General features: G+C 38.4%; 1 protein-coding gene across 6 annotated transcripts in view; it reads left to right on the forward strand.

The window, feature by feature from the left end:
- Window positions 1–18,721, forward strand: part of MAST4 (microtubule associated serine/threonine kinase family member 4) — a 568,502-nt gene that overhangs the window by 448,010 nt on the left and 101,771 nt on the right. For all 6 annotated transcript variants that reach the window (XM_029218029.1, XM_029218025.1, XM_029218027.1 and 3 more), the window contains one exon: window positions 7,127–7,215. In XM_029218029.1, coding sequence (XP_029073862.1) covers window positions 7,127–7,215 — 89 coding nt within the window. The remainder of the gene's footprint in view (window positions 1–7,126; window positions 7,216–18,721) is intronic.

Below are 18,721 nucleotides of genomic sequence, written 5' to 3' on the forward strand. Positions count from 1 at the left end.
ATGTATCTCACTTTGAAATAGCCACAAATGGAATAACTGAGATGAAATAGGTTTAAAAAAAGTTTCTGTGTCAGGCAGATCACCAAGATTAAGGGGTTATTTAGGGAAGACCTATGAAATGGAGGGACAATTTGTCATACTTAGTGTATACTATAAAATTCCAGTGCTTATTAGTTATGAAAATACGTTTCAAAGCTGATGGGGATTTTACCTCACACTTCAGATAGCAACACATTTTTGTTTGTACAACTCTGCCAGCTTCTGCCTTAGAATACAGTTATCTGCGAATCATTCTTAGCTCTTCTTTTATACTTTCAGAGTGTTTTCTTCATTTTCTTATTGCCCATCGTACTTGCCCATAAATGTTTTTTACATTGAATAGCATCTTGCCGATATCTGTATGTTCAGCCATCTCTCTCTTCCTCTACAAAGAAAATTGGGCTAGACCTCACCAAGGGCTTATCTTAATGGATTAGATATATTTACAAGAAGTACTGTATACAGTAATATATATATTTTCCTCAGAATTTTTGAAAGCGTGGAGACCTATACCTTCCTCTAGGCATGTAACTAGCCAAATGTTTTTGCTCCTAGGTGAAAGCAGTATGAGCAGTCATTCATTTCCATTATAATTAATGCCTTTTAAAAGGAGTTTTTCTACTAATGGAAAAGTTAAGTTCAAGTGTCAAGCCGATAGTATCAATACTAAGCATTCACAATAATATACCCCGGATGACGATAAACTTGGTCATTGCATTGATGCCCATATGCAGAGGGCTGAAGCTCTCTGCTTGGCAGTCACCACAGTTCTAGCGACCTGCTCTTTCTCCAGTGTTTCAGAGGCTGTACAAAAGAGCATGGACTGCTCTCATACCTGCATTGAATCTTGGGGGTGATTTTGGCCTGAGTTTTTAAAATAAAATGCTGTATTTTGAAGTTGAGTCACAGGAGATGGGGTGTACTAGGCATGCCCGTCCGCTTAGCTCCCTAACTGGCCTTTCTCCCTCCTCCTTTGGTTATTGCAATCTAGCAGCCAGAATGATTCTCTTAAAACAAAACTCAGATGGTGTTTAAAACCTTCCAACAGCTTCCCTTTTCACCCAGAGTAAAACCAGTCTCCGTGCTGTGGCCTGCACCTGCCCCAGAGGTGGCCCCGGGCTCTGTCCACCGTCGTCTTGGCTGTTCGCCTCTGGCCATCTCCCCTCCTGCACGCTGGCCTGCCTGCTGGTCCTGGAGCACACCTGACCAGGGCCTTTGCTCTTCCTGAATGTTCACTCCCTCATCCTCCTGTCTTACTCAGACACCGCACCCCCCTTCCCCCCACACCACGAGGCTTTCCCTAACCATCTGTTTAAGATTGTGATTTCCTGCATCCGTGCTCCATGTCCTACCCTCTGCGTCATTGTTCTCCATCGCCATCCCTCGTACTACAAACGTCATCACCATCTCCCATACCATCTTACTAGTTTATTATGTTTATTATCTGCTTCCTTCTCTAGAATACAGGTCTCTAGAGGACAGCAGGGATATTTGTTTGTTTAGAGTAGTACCTAGCATGTATTAGGAACTCGAAAAGTAATTTGTTGAATGAATCATTGGAACCTTGGGGGGAGCCCTGATTTCATGGGCCATAGGGAAGACATCGGCAGTGGCATAACTTCACCTAAATAACAGAGTATGTCACGGACACGAATATTAATGCTTTGCTTCCTGTTGCCTTCTGAGGGGCACTAAAGCTTACCCAGCCAGCTACCAGCTGTGGCCTCGTTGTGCTCTACAGGAAAAGGGGTAGAGCTGTAGACAAGAGGCCCAGAGGAAGGGTAGATTGATTTACATATGAAAGACAAAAAAGTTATTTCTGGAGAAGACAATAGTATGAAGACAGACATGGAGAGAAGGGCAAGGCAGCATCTGAAGGAATTAAGGATTTGGGGGAGAAGTATCCAAAGAAAATTGTAAGGAAGACTTGCTTTATGTTGCATGATAATAATTTTTCTTTCAAATTCAGTCTCGAAGATACTTTTCAAGGCTTTTACAATCAGATTTGCAAATACACAGAGGCCTAGATATTTAGTGTTGCACAAAGAAAAGAAATGTCCATGATATACATAATTTTAGTGCATTTAATAATCCTAAAATTTGCTTCAAATGAATAATCTAAAAAAGGCATGAATCAAACCCATATTTATGTTGCCATGGTTAAATCTCAAAAATATAATGTTGAGTGTAAAAAAAAGTAAGTTACAGAATATCTATAATATATAGTGTGTGCTAAAGTGCAATTTATCCAAAAAGTCAAAAAACATGACTGTCATACAAATATAAAATAAACATGTGTGAGAGATTTTATTTAACTTATTAATGAGGACAACAGTAAGAGATTTTGAAAACGATATACATAAAATATATATATTAAAAAATATATAAATGTATATATTATATACATATAATCAGAAATGATGAAATAAAATTTGCTAATAGATACAAAACCAGTTAATATCTCGTAGGACAATGATATTAAATGTTTGGGGCCATCTCTTTGTGGGTGGATATTAACTGTATTTGCACAAGACAAAATTCATTTACATTATTATGGACAAGAATCACTTGTATTACTACTAGTTTTCTCCAACTTAACTGCAACTCCTACAGCGTTTAAAGTAGCCTAGTCACTAGAAAGACAGTGAAAGGTGTACACCCTTATAGAACCAGATAATCCCCGGGAGGTTCACTGCACAAAGCCTTCCCAGCCACTGAAAGGACATATATATACTAAAGATTGGGAATAAACATCAGAAAATGATACCATTGTTCATTTCAGGTGGTGAGAATTGTTTGATTATTTTTCTATATTTTCTATATTTTTAACATTTCATAAACCAAACAAAAATAATTAATGACTCCTCTAATCTGGTCTAACCCCTTCATTGTAAAGATAAGGAAACAGAAGCCTGCCTGTTTTATAACATGTTTTCAGCAATACCACATTAGCTAGACAATTTCTGCCTCCTGTTCATGCCCGGTTTCTTCCACTTCTGTCTTCCTCTTTGTTCAAGGAGTATTCAGTGTTCAGATTCTATTAAGGTATCAGGAAATAGCAGATGTTCACATTCAGTTAAAGCTATGGTCTATAATTGGCCTCCTGTACAAATTTATCAAATTTTTCATCAAGATGAATTAATAAATTATAGGCTAGCTTTTCAGAATTCCTGGAGCTCTTCTTAGGCAACTCATTGCCCCCCAGTTGTGGTCAGTCATATGTCGTACTAAACGTTGACCTTTCAAGTCAGCTGTGATTGTTAGAAATTACTGCCTGTTTGGGTTTCTCTTTCTCAGCTTGTCCTACCACGATCAGACATGATCAGTATTCATGTCCCCAAATGATTGTAATTTAAAATTAAGCTGCATTTCAGCTACTCAGAACAGTTGCAAAAAGCCACAGCCTGGTGGGCCTCACAGCTTTTACAGACCTGGTAGAGGATAATTAACAGGTTCTTCTGCCAGGAGAGGTGTGACAGATCCAGGTGTGAGGCTTTTACAGGTCCCACCGCGCCCTTCATACAGAGCTCTGAGCATAAGGACAATCTAGGCAGGAATAGAATATGGATGCTTTGGACCAAAAATCCATGCACCTCCTTCCCCTCCCCTCCCCTCCCTCAGCTAGTAGCCCACGTTCCTTTGTCCCTCACTCTGATCAGGCCTGACTTACACGATGAAATGCGTGATCTGTCTCCTTATCCTCCTGACAAATGGAAGGTGCTATTGGCAGTCGTTAGGAGATGGGGAAGCTCCTTGTGAAACTGCTTTGGTGAGCGGGAACAGTGAACTCAGGGAGCAGAGTGGCACCCTGTGTAATCCCAGGTCACCTGCCTGAGCCAAAACACCATGCCAACAAATAAACCACTTCCCGGAGGTGGCTTCCTGTCATGCTAAAGCATCTCCAACCGAGTACCCATCCAACTGTGACGTTCTTCTCACAGAGCGTTCTGTCCCCACCTGCCTCGCCTCCCAGCCCTCAGGGGCCAGACAGTCCTACTGACTCAGAAGTACTGTCATTGCCTTTCACCCTCCCATTCTTCTCGGATCCCAGGTCCATAGTCAGCAGTACTTATTGTACTGTGTGTGTGTGTGTGTGTGTGTGTGTGTGTGTGTGTGTGTGTTTTCTGTTGGTAGGTGGATCTTTCTAGGCAGGAACCAAAGGAATGAGGTAACAAGGAAAGCTCACTTAGCACCATCAGCCCCTGTTCTAATCCATCGTTTACCTTTGCCTTTGTCTCAAGTTATATGTGGCTATCTTCTTGGGCTAAATTCAGATTTTGCAAGTAAAGAATCTGTGCCATTGTGTCACCTTGTCAACTGAGAAAACAAACTGAGCATGTCATCATAGGCTGTGTCCCCATGTGTTTTTTCAACTGGGTGGCATGAAGAGGAGCAGGTTCTTTGTGGGCAGTGGTTGTTCCTCGGTTCAGCTTTCAGAATCAACCGCGGGCAGGGTGGATGGCTTCCATTTCTTCTTAAAGAGTGAAGCAGAAAGATTGCATTTGGGGGATGGATAGCTGGAACTTGAATTCATAACTGTTCTTTAGTTTCACTTTTTTTTACGTGGGCCTCTCACTGTTGTGGCCTCTCCCGTCGCAGATCACAGGCTCCGGACGCGCAGGCTCAGCAGCCATGGCTCACGGGCCCAGCTGATCCGCAGCATGTGGGATCCTCCCCGGACCGGGGCACGAACCCGTGTCCCCTGCATCAGCAGGCGGACTCTCAACCACTGCGCCACCAGGGAAGCCCTCGATATTTCTTTTTGAGTTTTTTTTTTTTAATCACATTTTTTAAATCACATCAGTACTTTTCCACCCTTTTTTTTTTTTGGTAGGCTTTAAATAACTGATACAGTTGTGAGAATTTTTTGTTTGTGTTTCTCTTTGTTTTAAATACAAATTGTTGGCTACTTAGCTTGTTGTGGTAATGTACTAGTCATTCTATATGTTTCTTAGCAAAATTCAATTAAAATGTTTTTTAAAAATATTTTCTAAATTTTAGCTTTGTCAGCGTATTTCACTGATATTCTTATGTAAGATATTCATTAGGCTACTGTTTCTATTGATATATATTTCTTATTTATTTGATTTACATATATAAAAATTAATAAATGAATGTCAATAGGAAATTTTCATAAATGATTTAGATCAAATACTAAATGTAAAAACTAATACAAATAGCCATTTTTGTATAAGTTAACCTGTATTACAATTAACTTGCTCAAATTAGCAAATAACTTTGCTGAGAGTTCCAGGATATAAATCTGTCATTTATAATTTCTCTTATTAACATCAGCAAGTTGATATATTTAATATTCCTATGCTAAAATTAAAGGAGACATTAATTTGAATTAACACTAAATACATTGTACAATATTTTTTAAAAAAACAATCACACGATCTGACTTAATGGTTATGAATGGTTATGAATTTAATAGGCCAAATTATGGTTCTTGATAGATGAGTTGATAATACCACATTCCACCTTCATAATTATCAAGGGTCTATTCTTATTCAACAACTTCTTTAAGGCTAAGTAAACATGATCTTAATTAAACTCACAGATAATGCTAGGGGGTGTTGATTGCTCCAGTAAGGAAAATAAAATGATGCAGCCTGACCTTAAGAAATTATAAATATGGGAATGTTGACAAATGATAATAAGCAGCAAACATCTAAGAGAGAGGATTGGTTCCCAAGTCATATTGGAGAAAGAAATTTGGTTTGGTTTTGAAATGTGTTGTTTAAATAGTATTTAGAAATGTTCCTTTCAAATTTTTTTTTTTTTTTTTTGGCGGTACGTGGGCCTCTCACTGTTGTGGCCTCTCCTGTTGCGGAGCACAGGCTTCGGACACGCAGGCTCAGCAGCCATGGCTCACGGGCCCAGCCGCTCCGCGGCATGTGGGATCTTCCCGGACCGGGGCACGAGCCCGTGTCCCCTGCATCGGCAGGCGGACTCTCAACCACTGCGCCACCAGGGAAGCCCCCTTTCAAATATTTTATACAAATTCTCAATTATGTCCACTATATGTTATTTAGAAGTTAGGTGAAAATTCCTGTTTCAAGAATGCTGTAACAGGTATATTCTGAATTAAGAAGACATTACAATATATCTTTAATGGTAGATAAGGGCACCAAGTGTAGGAGGATGGAATCATAGTGCCCTGAACCTTATTATAAGTGAATTCAATGAGGTAACCTGCTGGTTTGTATTATCCTTTTCTAACCACTATACTGATTGTGAAGTACTAGTCTGTACTGAAGAAAAGCAAATGAAAGTAAGATAACATCCACTTCATCATCAACCAGTTTTGCATTTGTGTTATTCTTTGAGGCTTGTGAAAGTTACTTTGGAATCAAATTAGCTATTTTTTAACTTTCTAGTAGCAGAAACAGGAAAAATAGTTACCCTGTGCTCATATGTAGCAATTTATTTCTACTCACTGGGTACCAGGATAAAAAACAGTAGGTAGCGTGCCTGTGAGAAAAGGCCTTCATTGTTATTTTAATACAAACTGGAATCTGTTTCTATGATTCCAAAATATTTACCTTAATACTGAATGTAGTAAGAAGATGAAAAATGAATGAGTAGTGAAATGCATTTATCTTAGGCATTGGCTGTTCTATTGACAAAAGGCACAACTATGAAATTTGTCTAAATAATTAGATTTTTAATTAGTGCATCATTGTAAGATTAATGTCATTGTTCTTCATTGCATGTAATTTTGTATTAGAAATTTCATGTCAGCAAAGATGCTACCTGTGGTTTGCTGATTTGAATCCTTAATTTATCACTTGTGTGTATGGCTTATCACATATTTGCAGTCAAGAGCCAAAAGAAAGGCATTTGATGATAACTTTGTGGTGAGGAATATTGATGGTGTTATATATGATATGAATACATTATATTTTCTAATATTCAGGAAACAGCCACCCTTCAAATATTAGTGAGTGCATATTGACTTGCAAAAATTTTAGAAATAACATGTGCGGATAGATTGTTCAACCTAAGCTATGTCTACTTTGAACATACTTGAACGTTATTATTATTATTGCTTTTAAAACCGGTTTTCCTTTCCTTTGGACAGTTGCCGAACCAGCAACCGGAAAAGCTTGATAGGTAATGGGCAGCCCCCAGCACTGCCTCGGCCTCACTCACCTCTCTCTGCTCATGCAGGTAATGAAATACCTTTTCTTGAGTTCTGTTTTACTTCGTCTTGCTAGTTTTTAAAATACAGGCATTTGGAAATTTAGATGCGTCTCCCCACCTTGTTATCTTGGTTTCCCTGTAGCTTTGTCACTAAGTTGTTCTTTCTCATCAGTCAGCCCAAACCTTAGCCTCTCTTTGAGCTCTTGGATCTGAAAGGGAGAAATCCTTTTTATATGGGGTCCTATCCCAGTTATTTTTTTTTCTCCACATCTGAATTTGTGGATGATGCAAGTCACGCTCCCATGTTAGGATTTCCTTTGGGAAACGTGGCCATGACAGTTCACATGAAGAGGGTTAGTGTCAAGAACTATAAGGGAGGAAAAATATCTTTTCCCTCTCCCCTTCTAACTCCTCCACTGGGGACCCAGTAACCAGAGACAGATTAACAAAGGAAAAGCATACACATTTATTTAACATACGTTTTACGGGATATGGGAGCATTCATGAGGAAATGAAAACCCAAAGGAACGGTTAAATTGGGATTGTTTTTACAGTAGTTTGGTGAAGAGAAGGGAGTTGTGCAAAGACGTATAGGACAAAGGTGAGCTAATTGTAGTAAACTGGGGGAAAGTTAGCAAGGACTGTTTGTTCAGATTCTTCTGTGTCCCTTTTCTTCAGAGATAAGAAGGCTCCTTTCCTCCAGGTGTAGGGAGGGTGGCTCTCACAAGAAGGTTTTATGACCTGCGTACGTGGCAGGTCAGAAAGCCCTTCCTGCACATGCTGTTTCTCAAATCCCTTCACCTTAAAATAGTCAATGTGCCAGTGCGCCATATTTTGGGGCCTCATGTCCTAAAGTGCATCAAAACTATTCAGCATTTTTCTCCCTAAAGTTGAACTTATCTATTGTATATATTAGCTAGCACGAACAATGCTGATCTGAGCAGTCTAGAACATGTCTCCTCTTGTAATGTGGGCAAGAGTTTATCTAAAGTTTTACCTGACAGTGGTGTATATATAACTTATCTTTACATCCAGAACCATTGTAGGGACAAAGAAGATTCAAGAGGTGAGACTCTTGGCCTCAAGAACTACTTAGAAGGATGGTAGAACCATATTACAAAAACTATGCAATGAAGACTGCTTTGTGTGTTTTTTGTTTGTTTGAATTCTATCTAAGATGGTGCAAAGAAGAGAAGGGTTAATTCCAATCAGGAAAGTTTGGGAGATGTTGAAGGAGCCACTTGCTCATGATGTTGAAAGATGAACAAGACTTTGGCAGGGGTGAGAGATGGGGGAATTTCTAGTGTGTCGCTAGAGTGTGGGATGTACATGCTTGATTGTACAAGAATGTAAAGGTGAAAAGAGAGATGAAAGTCAGAAAGTAAAATGAATTTTGACTTTGAGTGCCTTTCACAGATTTTGAGGAGGATCTGTAGGAAGATGTGTTCGAGATATGGAAGATGATGGGGTGAAAGGATGAGTGTTTAAGCCCTACCTCTGTTACCCTCTTGTAGAAACTGTCACACGATAGACTTTCAGGTGGTGTTGACTTATAAACTAGGCTATGACTGGCCCCCGGAAAGCAGTCCTTTTGCTTAGGGGGGTGCTCTCCAGCTGAGAGTGGAAGTTATCTAAACATGTTTGGGGATAAGACGGGACAGAGAGAGAGAGAGAGAGAGAGACGTCGTTGCCCCTTTGGAATAAATTTTATTTTCCTCATAGTAATAAATAAAAGATGGTAAAGTTAAAAAGGCAAAGGACAAGTTCATAAAATTATGATACTGTATGTAGTAAGACCACTAAAGTCCAGAAATGCCACTCTGAGGGAAAACTTTAGAGAAACTCCTACACATACATGCAAGAAGGTGTGCTCTAGACTGCTCATAGTGGCATCATTTGTAATAGCTAGACGTTTGAAGCAGTGTGGCCCAAGTGTCTATCAGTTGGAAAGTAGATAAATGAATTGTGGCGTAGTTATCTACGGAACACCGTGCGCCTAGAAAACAAATGAACTAGCATTCAAAGATAGTGTTGGGCAACAAAAGCAAGTTGCAAAAGAATCTTACTTAAACCATACATATAAGGTTAACGTGATGCTATGTGCAATGTTTTGTTTAGGAATACACACACATACACATATAAATATGTATCTGTGTATGTACATTTATAGTAAGAGTCTGAAGGAAAATGTGGTCATTTTAAAGACCCATTTTGTGTTAGTAGTTACATCTGAGAAAGTGTCAGGGGGTATAATTGTGGAGAGGGGTAAGCAGTTGGCAATGTTATGTTTCCAAAGCTGAATGATGAATACACAACTATTTATATTATTACCTTTATACTTTGGAGATATTTATTATATCATTGTCATAATAGTGAAAGCTGACCGTAGGGTCAAGCAAGGCCAAATACTTTACTCAGCGGCTGGAATTATATCTTTGTCTTATCTTTTCATTCCTCTGTCAGAGTGCCCAGCAGTATATACAAGGTGCTAAGTATATGATAAATTTTATTTCTTACATATAATTCAGTTGTGATTTTAAAAAGTTAATCCTACTCCTCTTTGTAGTGTTCTGTAGTAATTGCATCATACTTGATGTGCCTGTCGATTAGTCTTTTACTGCCATTATTTTCTTCAGTTCTAATATTGAGATTAAAGAAAGTGTAGTTAAGACTTTAATGATCCTTTTAATTATTATTTGTTTCTCTATGGAGAATTCTTTTTCCCTCAAAACATAATTTTGTATTTAATCGGAGGAATGGGCAAAGAGAAGCCTGTCTTTCAGGTTCCGAGAGCATTTTCCCTTATGTTATGGAGGAACATAACAGGCTGTTATTCACTCATAAGCTGTAGAAAAGTCTGTCGACTTTTTGTGAGAAATGGCATTTATCACAGTCTGGTAGGTTCCTGTTTCTATATACAAGAAGAATAAAATGTAAATTAAATAAAGGACCTGTCCTCACATCTTGATAATGCGAAACGCTTTCTCACTCACTGCGTCTCTTACCTCTTCCTATTGCTACATTCTCTACTGCGTATGGTACACAGAGGCCAGGGGGACAGTTCCTTGATGTCCCCATGAAAAACAAGAGAAAGAATAAGTGCCGTCTCTCAGTGCTTAGTCACCCAGGAGATACACTTTCTGTTTTTCTTAGGTAGGGATTATGTGAGTCAGGACACGCATTACTGACATGAATTTATACCCATTGAATGAATCGGTAGAAATGAGAACATTAATTTATTTGTGTAGATATGTCAGTGGTACCCTGAGGAAGAAGAGATACTGGCATCATGTTCTGGAGCTTATCTCCACAGACAAAATAGTGTTTGTTGACAGCCAGGCATTCCTAAACGAACCATGAACAGGTCAGTCCCATTAGAAAAAAAAAAAAAGAAAGGTAAAAATCACAGGCTCCTAGTTCTAAGCATGAAATTTACTCCAGAAGCCCCAAAGGAAAGACTAGTATCTCTCTCCTAAAATGAAAAATTCTGTGTAATAAACAAAATCGAAAGAAAACAAAGTGTGAAAAATATTTTTATGCCCATAACTGACAAACATCTGATTGCCTTAATATACAAAAAGCTTGTGTAAATTGATATGAAAATGGTGAATGCACCAGGAGAAAAATGGGGAAAGGATGTAAAAGGCGTATCATAGAAAAAAATTAAATTGGCCAACAAAAATGTTTGAAATGATGATTCATTGCAATCGTAAAAGAAGTATGAACCAGAATAATGAGACACTATTGTTCCCCTAGCATATTGTCAAAATTTTTGTAAAAGTGATAGAATCCAATGATAGCAAGGTTTTGGAGAAACAGTCCCTCTCACATCACATATGTGTTGATGTGAATTGGTACCACGCTTTTGGTTAGTTGGCAGTATCAGTTAAAATTTCAACTGCATTTACCCTTTCACCCAGCAAATCCATCTCTAGGAATTTATCTTACTGATATCTCACAGAATAACAGAAAATAATAAATCTAACATTGCTGTAACTAGCAAATGGACACTTAAGTTGTTACCACTTTATGATTTAACATGCCCTTCATTAAGCAGCTGGTTTAGTAGAAAATAATTCAGGTATGTAATCCAAGACTGCATGTTTGTTACAAAGAATGAGGTAGGCTTTTATGTTCTGATTTAGAAAGCTGCCCAAGATAGACTGTTCAGCAAAAAAATACGTTGTGTAATTTTATATATGTGTGTGTGTGTTTGAGTGCGTATAGACATGCATAAATACTTGTATATTCATGCATATTCATAAGGAGTTTTTGGAAAGAGAAAGTTAGCAGTGCTTATCTTTGGAGAATAGGAAAGTAGGGAAATTAGTGTGTAGTGGTTTTATAATAAAATAAGGCTCTAAAAATAAAACCGGTAAAGGAAACAAAATAATACCTGCTTACTATGCAATAAATTACCAAAAATTTAGTGGCTTAAAACAATATCTATTTATTGATCTTACAGGTCTATACAGGTCTAAGTAGGCTTGACTTGTTTGACTTCAGGGGAGCTCTCAAGGTATCTCAAGGCCAAAATCAAAGAAAGGTAGAAAGGATAAGCTCCTATTTCTGTAGGAACCCTCACCTGCTTTTTCTGCTCACGGTATCGTAAGGCCAGAGTCAGTGTCAGTTATTGACCTTAAAAAAAAAAGAAAAGAAAAAGAGCTAGGTATTTTACCAGCAAAATGAGTGTATTTGGGAATAGCAGAGAATTACAGCAAACCATAGGTAAGTCCAAAAAACGGAAGAGAGGCTTTTGTTTTTACAGAAGAAAAGAGGAAGTTGGGAGGAGAGTCCAGGGTGGTAGTGGCTTCTCAGTGGCTGAGCAGTTGCTGGACTGGGAGAAATTCTTCCTTCCCCCTGCTGGGGTCTGAGTGGTAGTGTGTGAGAGCTCCCCTTTCAGGGCTTCCCCATTCCATGTAAGTTGAGGCTTTCTTTATTTTCACAATGGGCTGGACTCTTATCTAGAGACTGGGAAAGAATCTGCTTCCAAGCTTATGCAGGTTGTGGACAGATTCAGATCCCTTCGGCTGTAGGACTGAGATCCACATTTTATCCTGGCTGTGAGCCGGAAGCTGCCCTCCTCAATCTTCAAGCTTATACTGGCACATCCAGTGATCCTCATGCTTCATATCTCTAACTTATCCTGCTATCAGTCAAAGAAAATTTTTTATTTTAAGGGGCTTATCTGATTGGGTCAGGGTTACTCAGTCTCTGTATATTAAAGTCAGGTGCTGTGGAACTTTAATTACATCTGCAAAATCCCTTCATAGTAGTACCTAGATGAGGGTTAGGATAACTAGGAGACAGGAATCGTGAGGAGACCATTTTTAGAATTCTGCCTACCACAATATCACTTCAATATTGTATTTTGATTCAAATGGTTAAAGTCTGAGCTCTAAGAGTGATACTTACAGAGGATGAGCCACAGACTAGATGTAGTCAAATAACTGAGACCCACTGACTCCAAACTTCTAGAGTCCTAGAATCAAATGTTGTCCCATTGGTCAAAATACCTAACTTTTGGTGTCTTCAAAAGTGGTTTTACTGGGAATTTGCAGCTGGCTACTTAGATTCATTTATACAAGGGTTTCTGAAAGGAAAGGTGGAAAAAAGTCTCACTTTCCTATTGGACAACTCTAGGAATTATTAAAGACAGGAAGTATTCTTAAACCACTAAGTATACATAACCTATTAGGTTAGTATCTACTTGGGAAAACTTGTATAAATTACTGTCTATCTATGTATCTATCTAGCTACCTGTCTATCTATCTGTCTGTCATATATAGGGACCTCATTTCTGAAGGATTAGTTACCACTGTGTTTGCTGCTCTACTCACCAAGTCTCTCTTCAAAGATACAACTGAGCCAAAGGAGGCCCATCCAGGTGAAAATAATCAGAGAACTGGAGTGATTGTATGAACAATACAACTCCAAGTGGAAACTTGCAAAACTCAGAAAAGTATTGGGGTAGCACATGGGGTTAGGCAATGAAACACCCCGAATCCCACTCTTCAAAAGACGCTGAGAACATTTCTATGTGCATTTCGTCATTATTTTCCCTTCTCCCCACCTCTACCCTTGCGGCCTTGGCTTAACAAACACAACTGAGAGTATAAATTAAGGTGGTTACCAAATAGAAACTATGATACATCATGCACATTTTTCCAATAACATTTTTATTGTTTCAGCAAACTGTGCGGCCCTTCCTCTTTTGAACTTGTGTTGGCATCTCTTTTGGAGCCACTCATTGGTCTCACCACTTCACAACTTGCTCTCCTTGTATTTCTGCTATATCAGTTGTAGTTATTTAGATGTGACACTGAATAAGATGGGGGTAAAAGGCAGTGGTTTTGCAGACAGGCATGCTGATACAGAGAATTGAAAGTCAGTAGTCTAGCAGTGAAGTGGAGATAGAGAAGAAATACACAAGGTGGAATAATAATTTCAACGAAGAGAGTCTGGGATAGAACAGGATTAGTCAACATTCCAGGGTGCCAGAGACATACGTGAGAGCATCCCTGATGTTGGCGAGGGACTTCATTATAACTCAGTGCCCCAAGAATGTGACCATAAGCTTGGAAGATATGTAGCTGGGTGGTAAGAGATTTAGTAAAACCTGAAATGTTGGCACTTTGTGCCAACCAAGTCCTTAATCCACTTACCAATATCCACATGACCCTGAGCCATTTTTAAGGTATGATAAAATCTCCCAAGATATTTTGCATCCTCTAGTCCCATGACTCTGATCTTCAGGGCTGATACGGTTAAAAAATAAAATGTGATATTCTGATTGTAACAGTAAGCTGAGAGTTTGTAGAAAACATGAGAAATTATATGGAAATATAAATCCCCTTTAAACTTACTATCCAAGGATAACCCTGCTGACATTTTATTATATCTCTTGTCTTTTTTCCTGTACATATTGTGTGTGTATGTGTCTGTACGTGTGACTGAAATGCATATGCTGCCACTTTTTCTTTACTCCACGCTTGCCAACAGTAATGTTAAAGTTTTTCAGGTTCTGTTGACAGAGGCCAAACATAATATCATAGTACCTTTTCCAGTTTTATTGGGATATAATTGACATGTAACATTGTATTTAAGATGTACAACACAATGATTAAATATGTATTTTTTTGACTGCCACAGTAAGTCTAGTTAATGTCCATCACCTCACATAGTTACACTTTTTTTTTTCTTTGTGAGGAGAACTTTTTTTTTTTAACATCTTTATTAGAGTATAATTGCTTTACAGTTTTGTGTTAGTTTCTGCTGTATAACAAAGTGAATCAGCTATATGCACACGTATATCCCCATATCCCCTCCCTCTTGCGTCTCCCTCCCACCCTTCCATATCCCACCCCTCTAGGTGGTCACAAAGCACTGAGCTGATCTCCCTGTGCCAGCCATGCAGCTGCTTCCCACTAGCTATCTGTTTTACATTTGGTAGTGTATATATGTCAATGCTACTCTCTCACTTCGTCCCAGCTTACCCTTCCCCCTCTCTGTGTCCTCAAGTCCATTCTCTACGTCTGTGTCTTTATTCCCGTCCTGCCCCTAGGTTAATCAGAACCTTTTTTTTTTTTTTTTTTTTTAGATTCCATATATATGTGTTAGGAGGAAAACTTCTAAGATTTACTCTTTCAGCAGCTTTCAAATATACAATACAGTTTTGCTAACTATAGTCCCCATGCTGTACGTTACATCCCCAGAACTTACTTATCTTATAACTGGAAGTTTGTGCCTTTTGATCACCTTCACCCATTTCACCCACCGCCCAACTCTGGCAACCACAAGTCTTGTGGATTTTAATTTCTTCCATTCTGTTGTTCTATCTATGAGTTTGTGGGGTTTTTTGTTGTTTTGTTTTTAGATTTTACATATTACTGAGATCATACAGTATTTTTCTTTGGCTTATTTCATTTAGCATAATGCCCTCAAGATTCATTGTGTTGTTGCAAATGGCAGGATTTCTTTCTTTTTTATAGCTGGAGAGTATTCTGTTGTACATACACACCACATCTTCTTTATCCATTCATCTGTTGAAGGACACTTAGGTTGTTTCCACATCTTGGCTACTGTAAATAATGCTGCAGTGAACATGGGAGTGCAGGTATCTTTTTAAGATACTGATTGCATTTGCTTCCAATATGTACCCTGAAGTGGGATTGCTGGATTATATGGATTATATGGTAGTTCTCTTTTTAATTTTTTAAGGAACCTCCATAGTATTTTCCACAGTGGCTACTCCAATTTACATTCCCACTTATAGTGTACAAGGATTCCCTTTTCTCCACATCTTCACCAAGGCCTGTTATCTCTTGTCATTTTGATAATAGCTATTCTAGCAGGTGTGAGCTGAATAACTTGTGCATGTTTTAGTTACCTTTTGTCATCTCACTGATACTCCTTTCTGATTTGCTATTTTTTTAATGCTGTTTTTTGATGAATGCAAGTTTTTATTTTTAATTTTGTTGTCCAGTTTGTCTTTTTCTTTCTGATTTCTTCCATTTTTGTTTTTGTCTTATCTAGTTGTTGTAGAGTTTCTTTTTTTAAAAAAAAAAAACAAGGCTGGTCTTCCTCTAAGAATTGCTGCTTTGACCTCACTGTTTCCCCTGCCTCTTACTTTTTGACAAGCTTAATATCAGTGAAGTGTTTCTTTACCTCCTCGTGTTCTTAGTCTGCCATTTAGGGTGATGGTTTTCCCAAGCAGTGAGTGAGTTTTTGAGGAACAAGGGTTTTTTTGAATTCTTCCTAAACCTTATAGGCTAGCCTACAAAGGGAGGAAGATAGCAGTATTAAAAAAAAAAAAAAAAAAGCATTAAGACAGTTTCTCTCAACCCCCTAGATGACTAGGGGGAGAGGTACACTTACATATTTCTGCTCAGATATTTGTGGCCCCATCAGGTTTGCATGCAGCACACAGAGGGAAGGCCATTACTGTGAATTTTAGTTTGCTGGCGGGAACAACCTAGTCAATAGAGATGAATGATCTTTAGGTATAAGTGAAATATTTCTCCTTAGATAAGGTGAGACTAGGGACATAGCCCTGAGCTTAAGAGCGCCTTTGTTTCACCTATTTTGTTTTGTGACTTTCATTCAAGCTTTCAGCAGATTTTCTGTGCTTGAAATATTGTTTGCCAGACTGTTTAAATATGATCTGTAGATCTTTAATAAAAATGTTCAGTCAGCAGGGCAGTGACCTCCTTTGGCTACACAGACATGATGGTACAAGACAGGTGGTTGCTTTGCTTCTTTATATTTAAGGAAGAGGACAAAGCAAGATTGTGTGCTTCCAGAGTCATAGCAAATTGGTGGCTAGCCTTAATGCAAATTAAGTTTGCAGATGTCCCATATAACCACTCTTTCTTTAAAGTGATAGAAACTTTCCTGTTTTACTCAAGAGCAATCTCTGATATAGTCACTCGTTATTTTTTTCTACTTATAAGCAGATCTCAACAAAATCAACTTAAACTTGTAAAACATTGTGTTCAGGTGAGAGCACCTTGATGTCCCCCTCATAGAGTTTCACTTTATGTAGGTAAAATTGGCAAATCATATGTCTGAATATAGTCACCCTTGGGTGGAACATTACCTTGGAATCATCTGCTTTTATTAAAACCTTAAATGGGCTCAAGACCAGAGTTCTTAATCTAGTGTGTGTGTCCACGGTGTATGATTTTGCAGTGCATCTGTTCTGTGATTTCAAGTATTTCATAAATCAGTTTCTCTGAATTACAGAGAATACATCTTTCTTATTTCACGTTGTACCCACAGTATTTTGTTTTTTTGTTTTTTTTTAATCCTTAGCCTTTGTGTAATTGCCAATTGTTGGCTTGAGTAATGACACATCTTGCCCTTCCTGCTTAAGGAAAAGGATGATAAAATCAGATGAACTGACGTCAGTCATTGTGTTCTTTTAGTTTTGGGTATGGCTTTGTGTTGAGTCACTAATCAGGGGTATATACCAACATCATTAATATTTGTTAATTCCTTCATGCAGCTCCATCTGTCCTGTGACCTGCATTTATCATTTTGGTTCTTTGAGAAGAGTGTAATGTTTACATGTCGTATATTCCTAATGATAATTTAATGACTGGCATCTTTCCCCTAATCTCTAGATAGTCCCCTAAATCTAAATGTAGAATTTAACCTGAATGGTCTTTGATTTAGCTTTTTGGTTTCTCCTTTATTATAAATTGAAGCTTTTGGAAGCTTACTGCTAAATTTAATCTTAATGCACCCCTGTGTTAACAAAACTGGTTTTGTTTTTGTTTGTGAACGTGGGTCCCCTGGGCAGCCACTCAGGAAGATTTTGCTCTTCCATCCTTTGGGAAGTGCTCTTCCTTTTCATTTATTTATTTTTTTAAATCAAAATTTGGCAACTTTTTTTGTGTTTATGCATCAACTGTGGATTTTCTTTGGCTTGGTTTGGTTTCTTAAGTACCAATTGGATCTTCATTACACATTTTTCAAGTTAGAATTGATAATATTTACTGATGGATTTGTGGGGTGAGAGAGAGTTGATCAAGGGTGACTTCCAGAGACCTTGCTGAGAACATGGGTCAGTGGAAGGGGTGCTTCCCAAGATACAGGAGACAAGAACAGATCTGAGGTAACGCTGAAGAGTTCACTTTGCTGCTGATTGGATTTAAGATGCCCAAGAGACTTGTAGGTGATGTAAATAAACAGTTGTTCCGTGGGCCTGAAACTCAAGAGTCTGTGCTGGTGATAACAGTCTGGACCATGCATTTATAGACAGTATTTAAAATGTGGGGAGGGGATAAAATCATTGAGGGAAAGAGTTTTGGAGGTTCTGAAGACAGAACTTTGAACTAAGTCTACAAGGCCAACATTTAGACATTCTGAGAAGACAAGTAGCCGACAAGAAACTGAGAAGCAGCAAGCTGAGAGGCAGGAGGGAAAGAGGAGAAGGTAGTGTCACAGATGCCAAAAGAAGACAGGGCTCCCAGAGAGGGACTGGTGAATTTTAGCATCAAGTCAGTAATCTCTATGGGGCACATAACAAATATTTGTTGAAAGAGTAAATAACTGTTTATAAAGAAATGCAGAGGTCATTTTTACTCTGTTGACCAAAAATGCACCGAACTTCTGATCGAAGGCAAGGTTTGTTTTCCCCGCAAAGAGAAAGTCTTCTGAAATATCTGTCTGAGTACTTACAAAGCCCCACACATTACAGTACATTATCTTAATAACTTTATTTTGAAAGTCATTTTAGCAAATCTTTCATTTGCCTTGTCCATAATATAATCTGTTTCAACCATTGCTAAAAGCTGAGAGGGAGCTGTTGCCTTTTATACTTTTTATTAGCTTGGTTGCTAAGGTACTTTACACCCTCCCAAGTCCACAGAGCAATCAAACAAGGCAGTGTTTCACTGAAATTAAGGAAATCTGAAATGTTCTCTTTCTGATAGAGACAAGACATCGGGAAATCTTGAAGTTCTTTTTTTCTATGAGAAAAGAGATTCTTATAAATTTTGGATGGATAAGAATACTTAAGAAACTCAGG

This window comes from Monodon monoceros, unplaced genomic scaffold, assembly GCF_005190385.1.
Source record: "Monodon monoceros isolate NGI ecotype Baffin Bay Population unplaced genomic scaffold, NGI_Narwhal_1 Super_Scaffold_12, whole genome shotgun sequence".
NCBI classification, from domain to species: Eukaryota; Metazoa; Chordata; class Mammalia; order Artiodactyla; family Monodontidae; genus Monodon; species Monodon monoceros.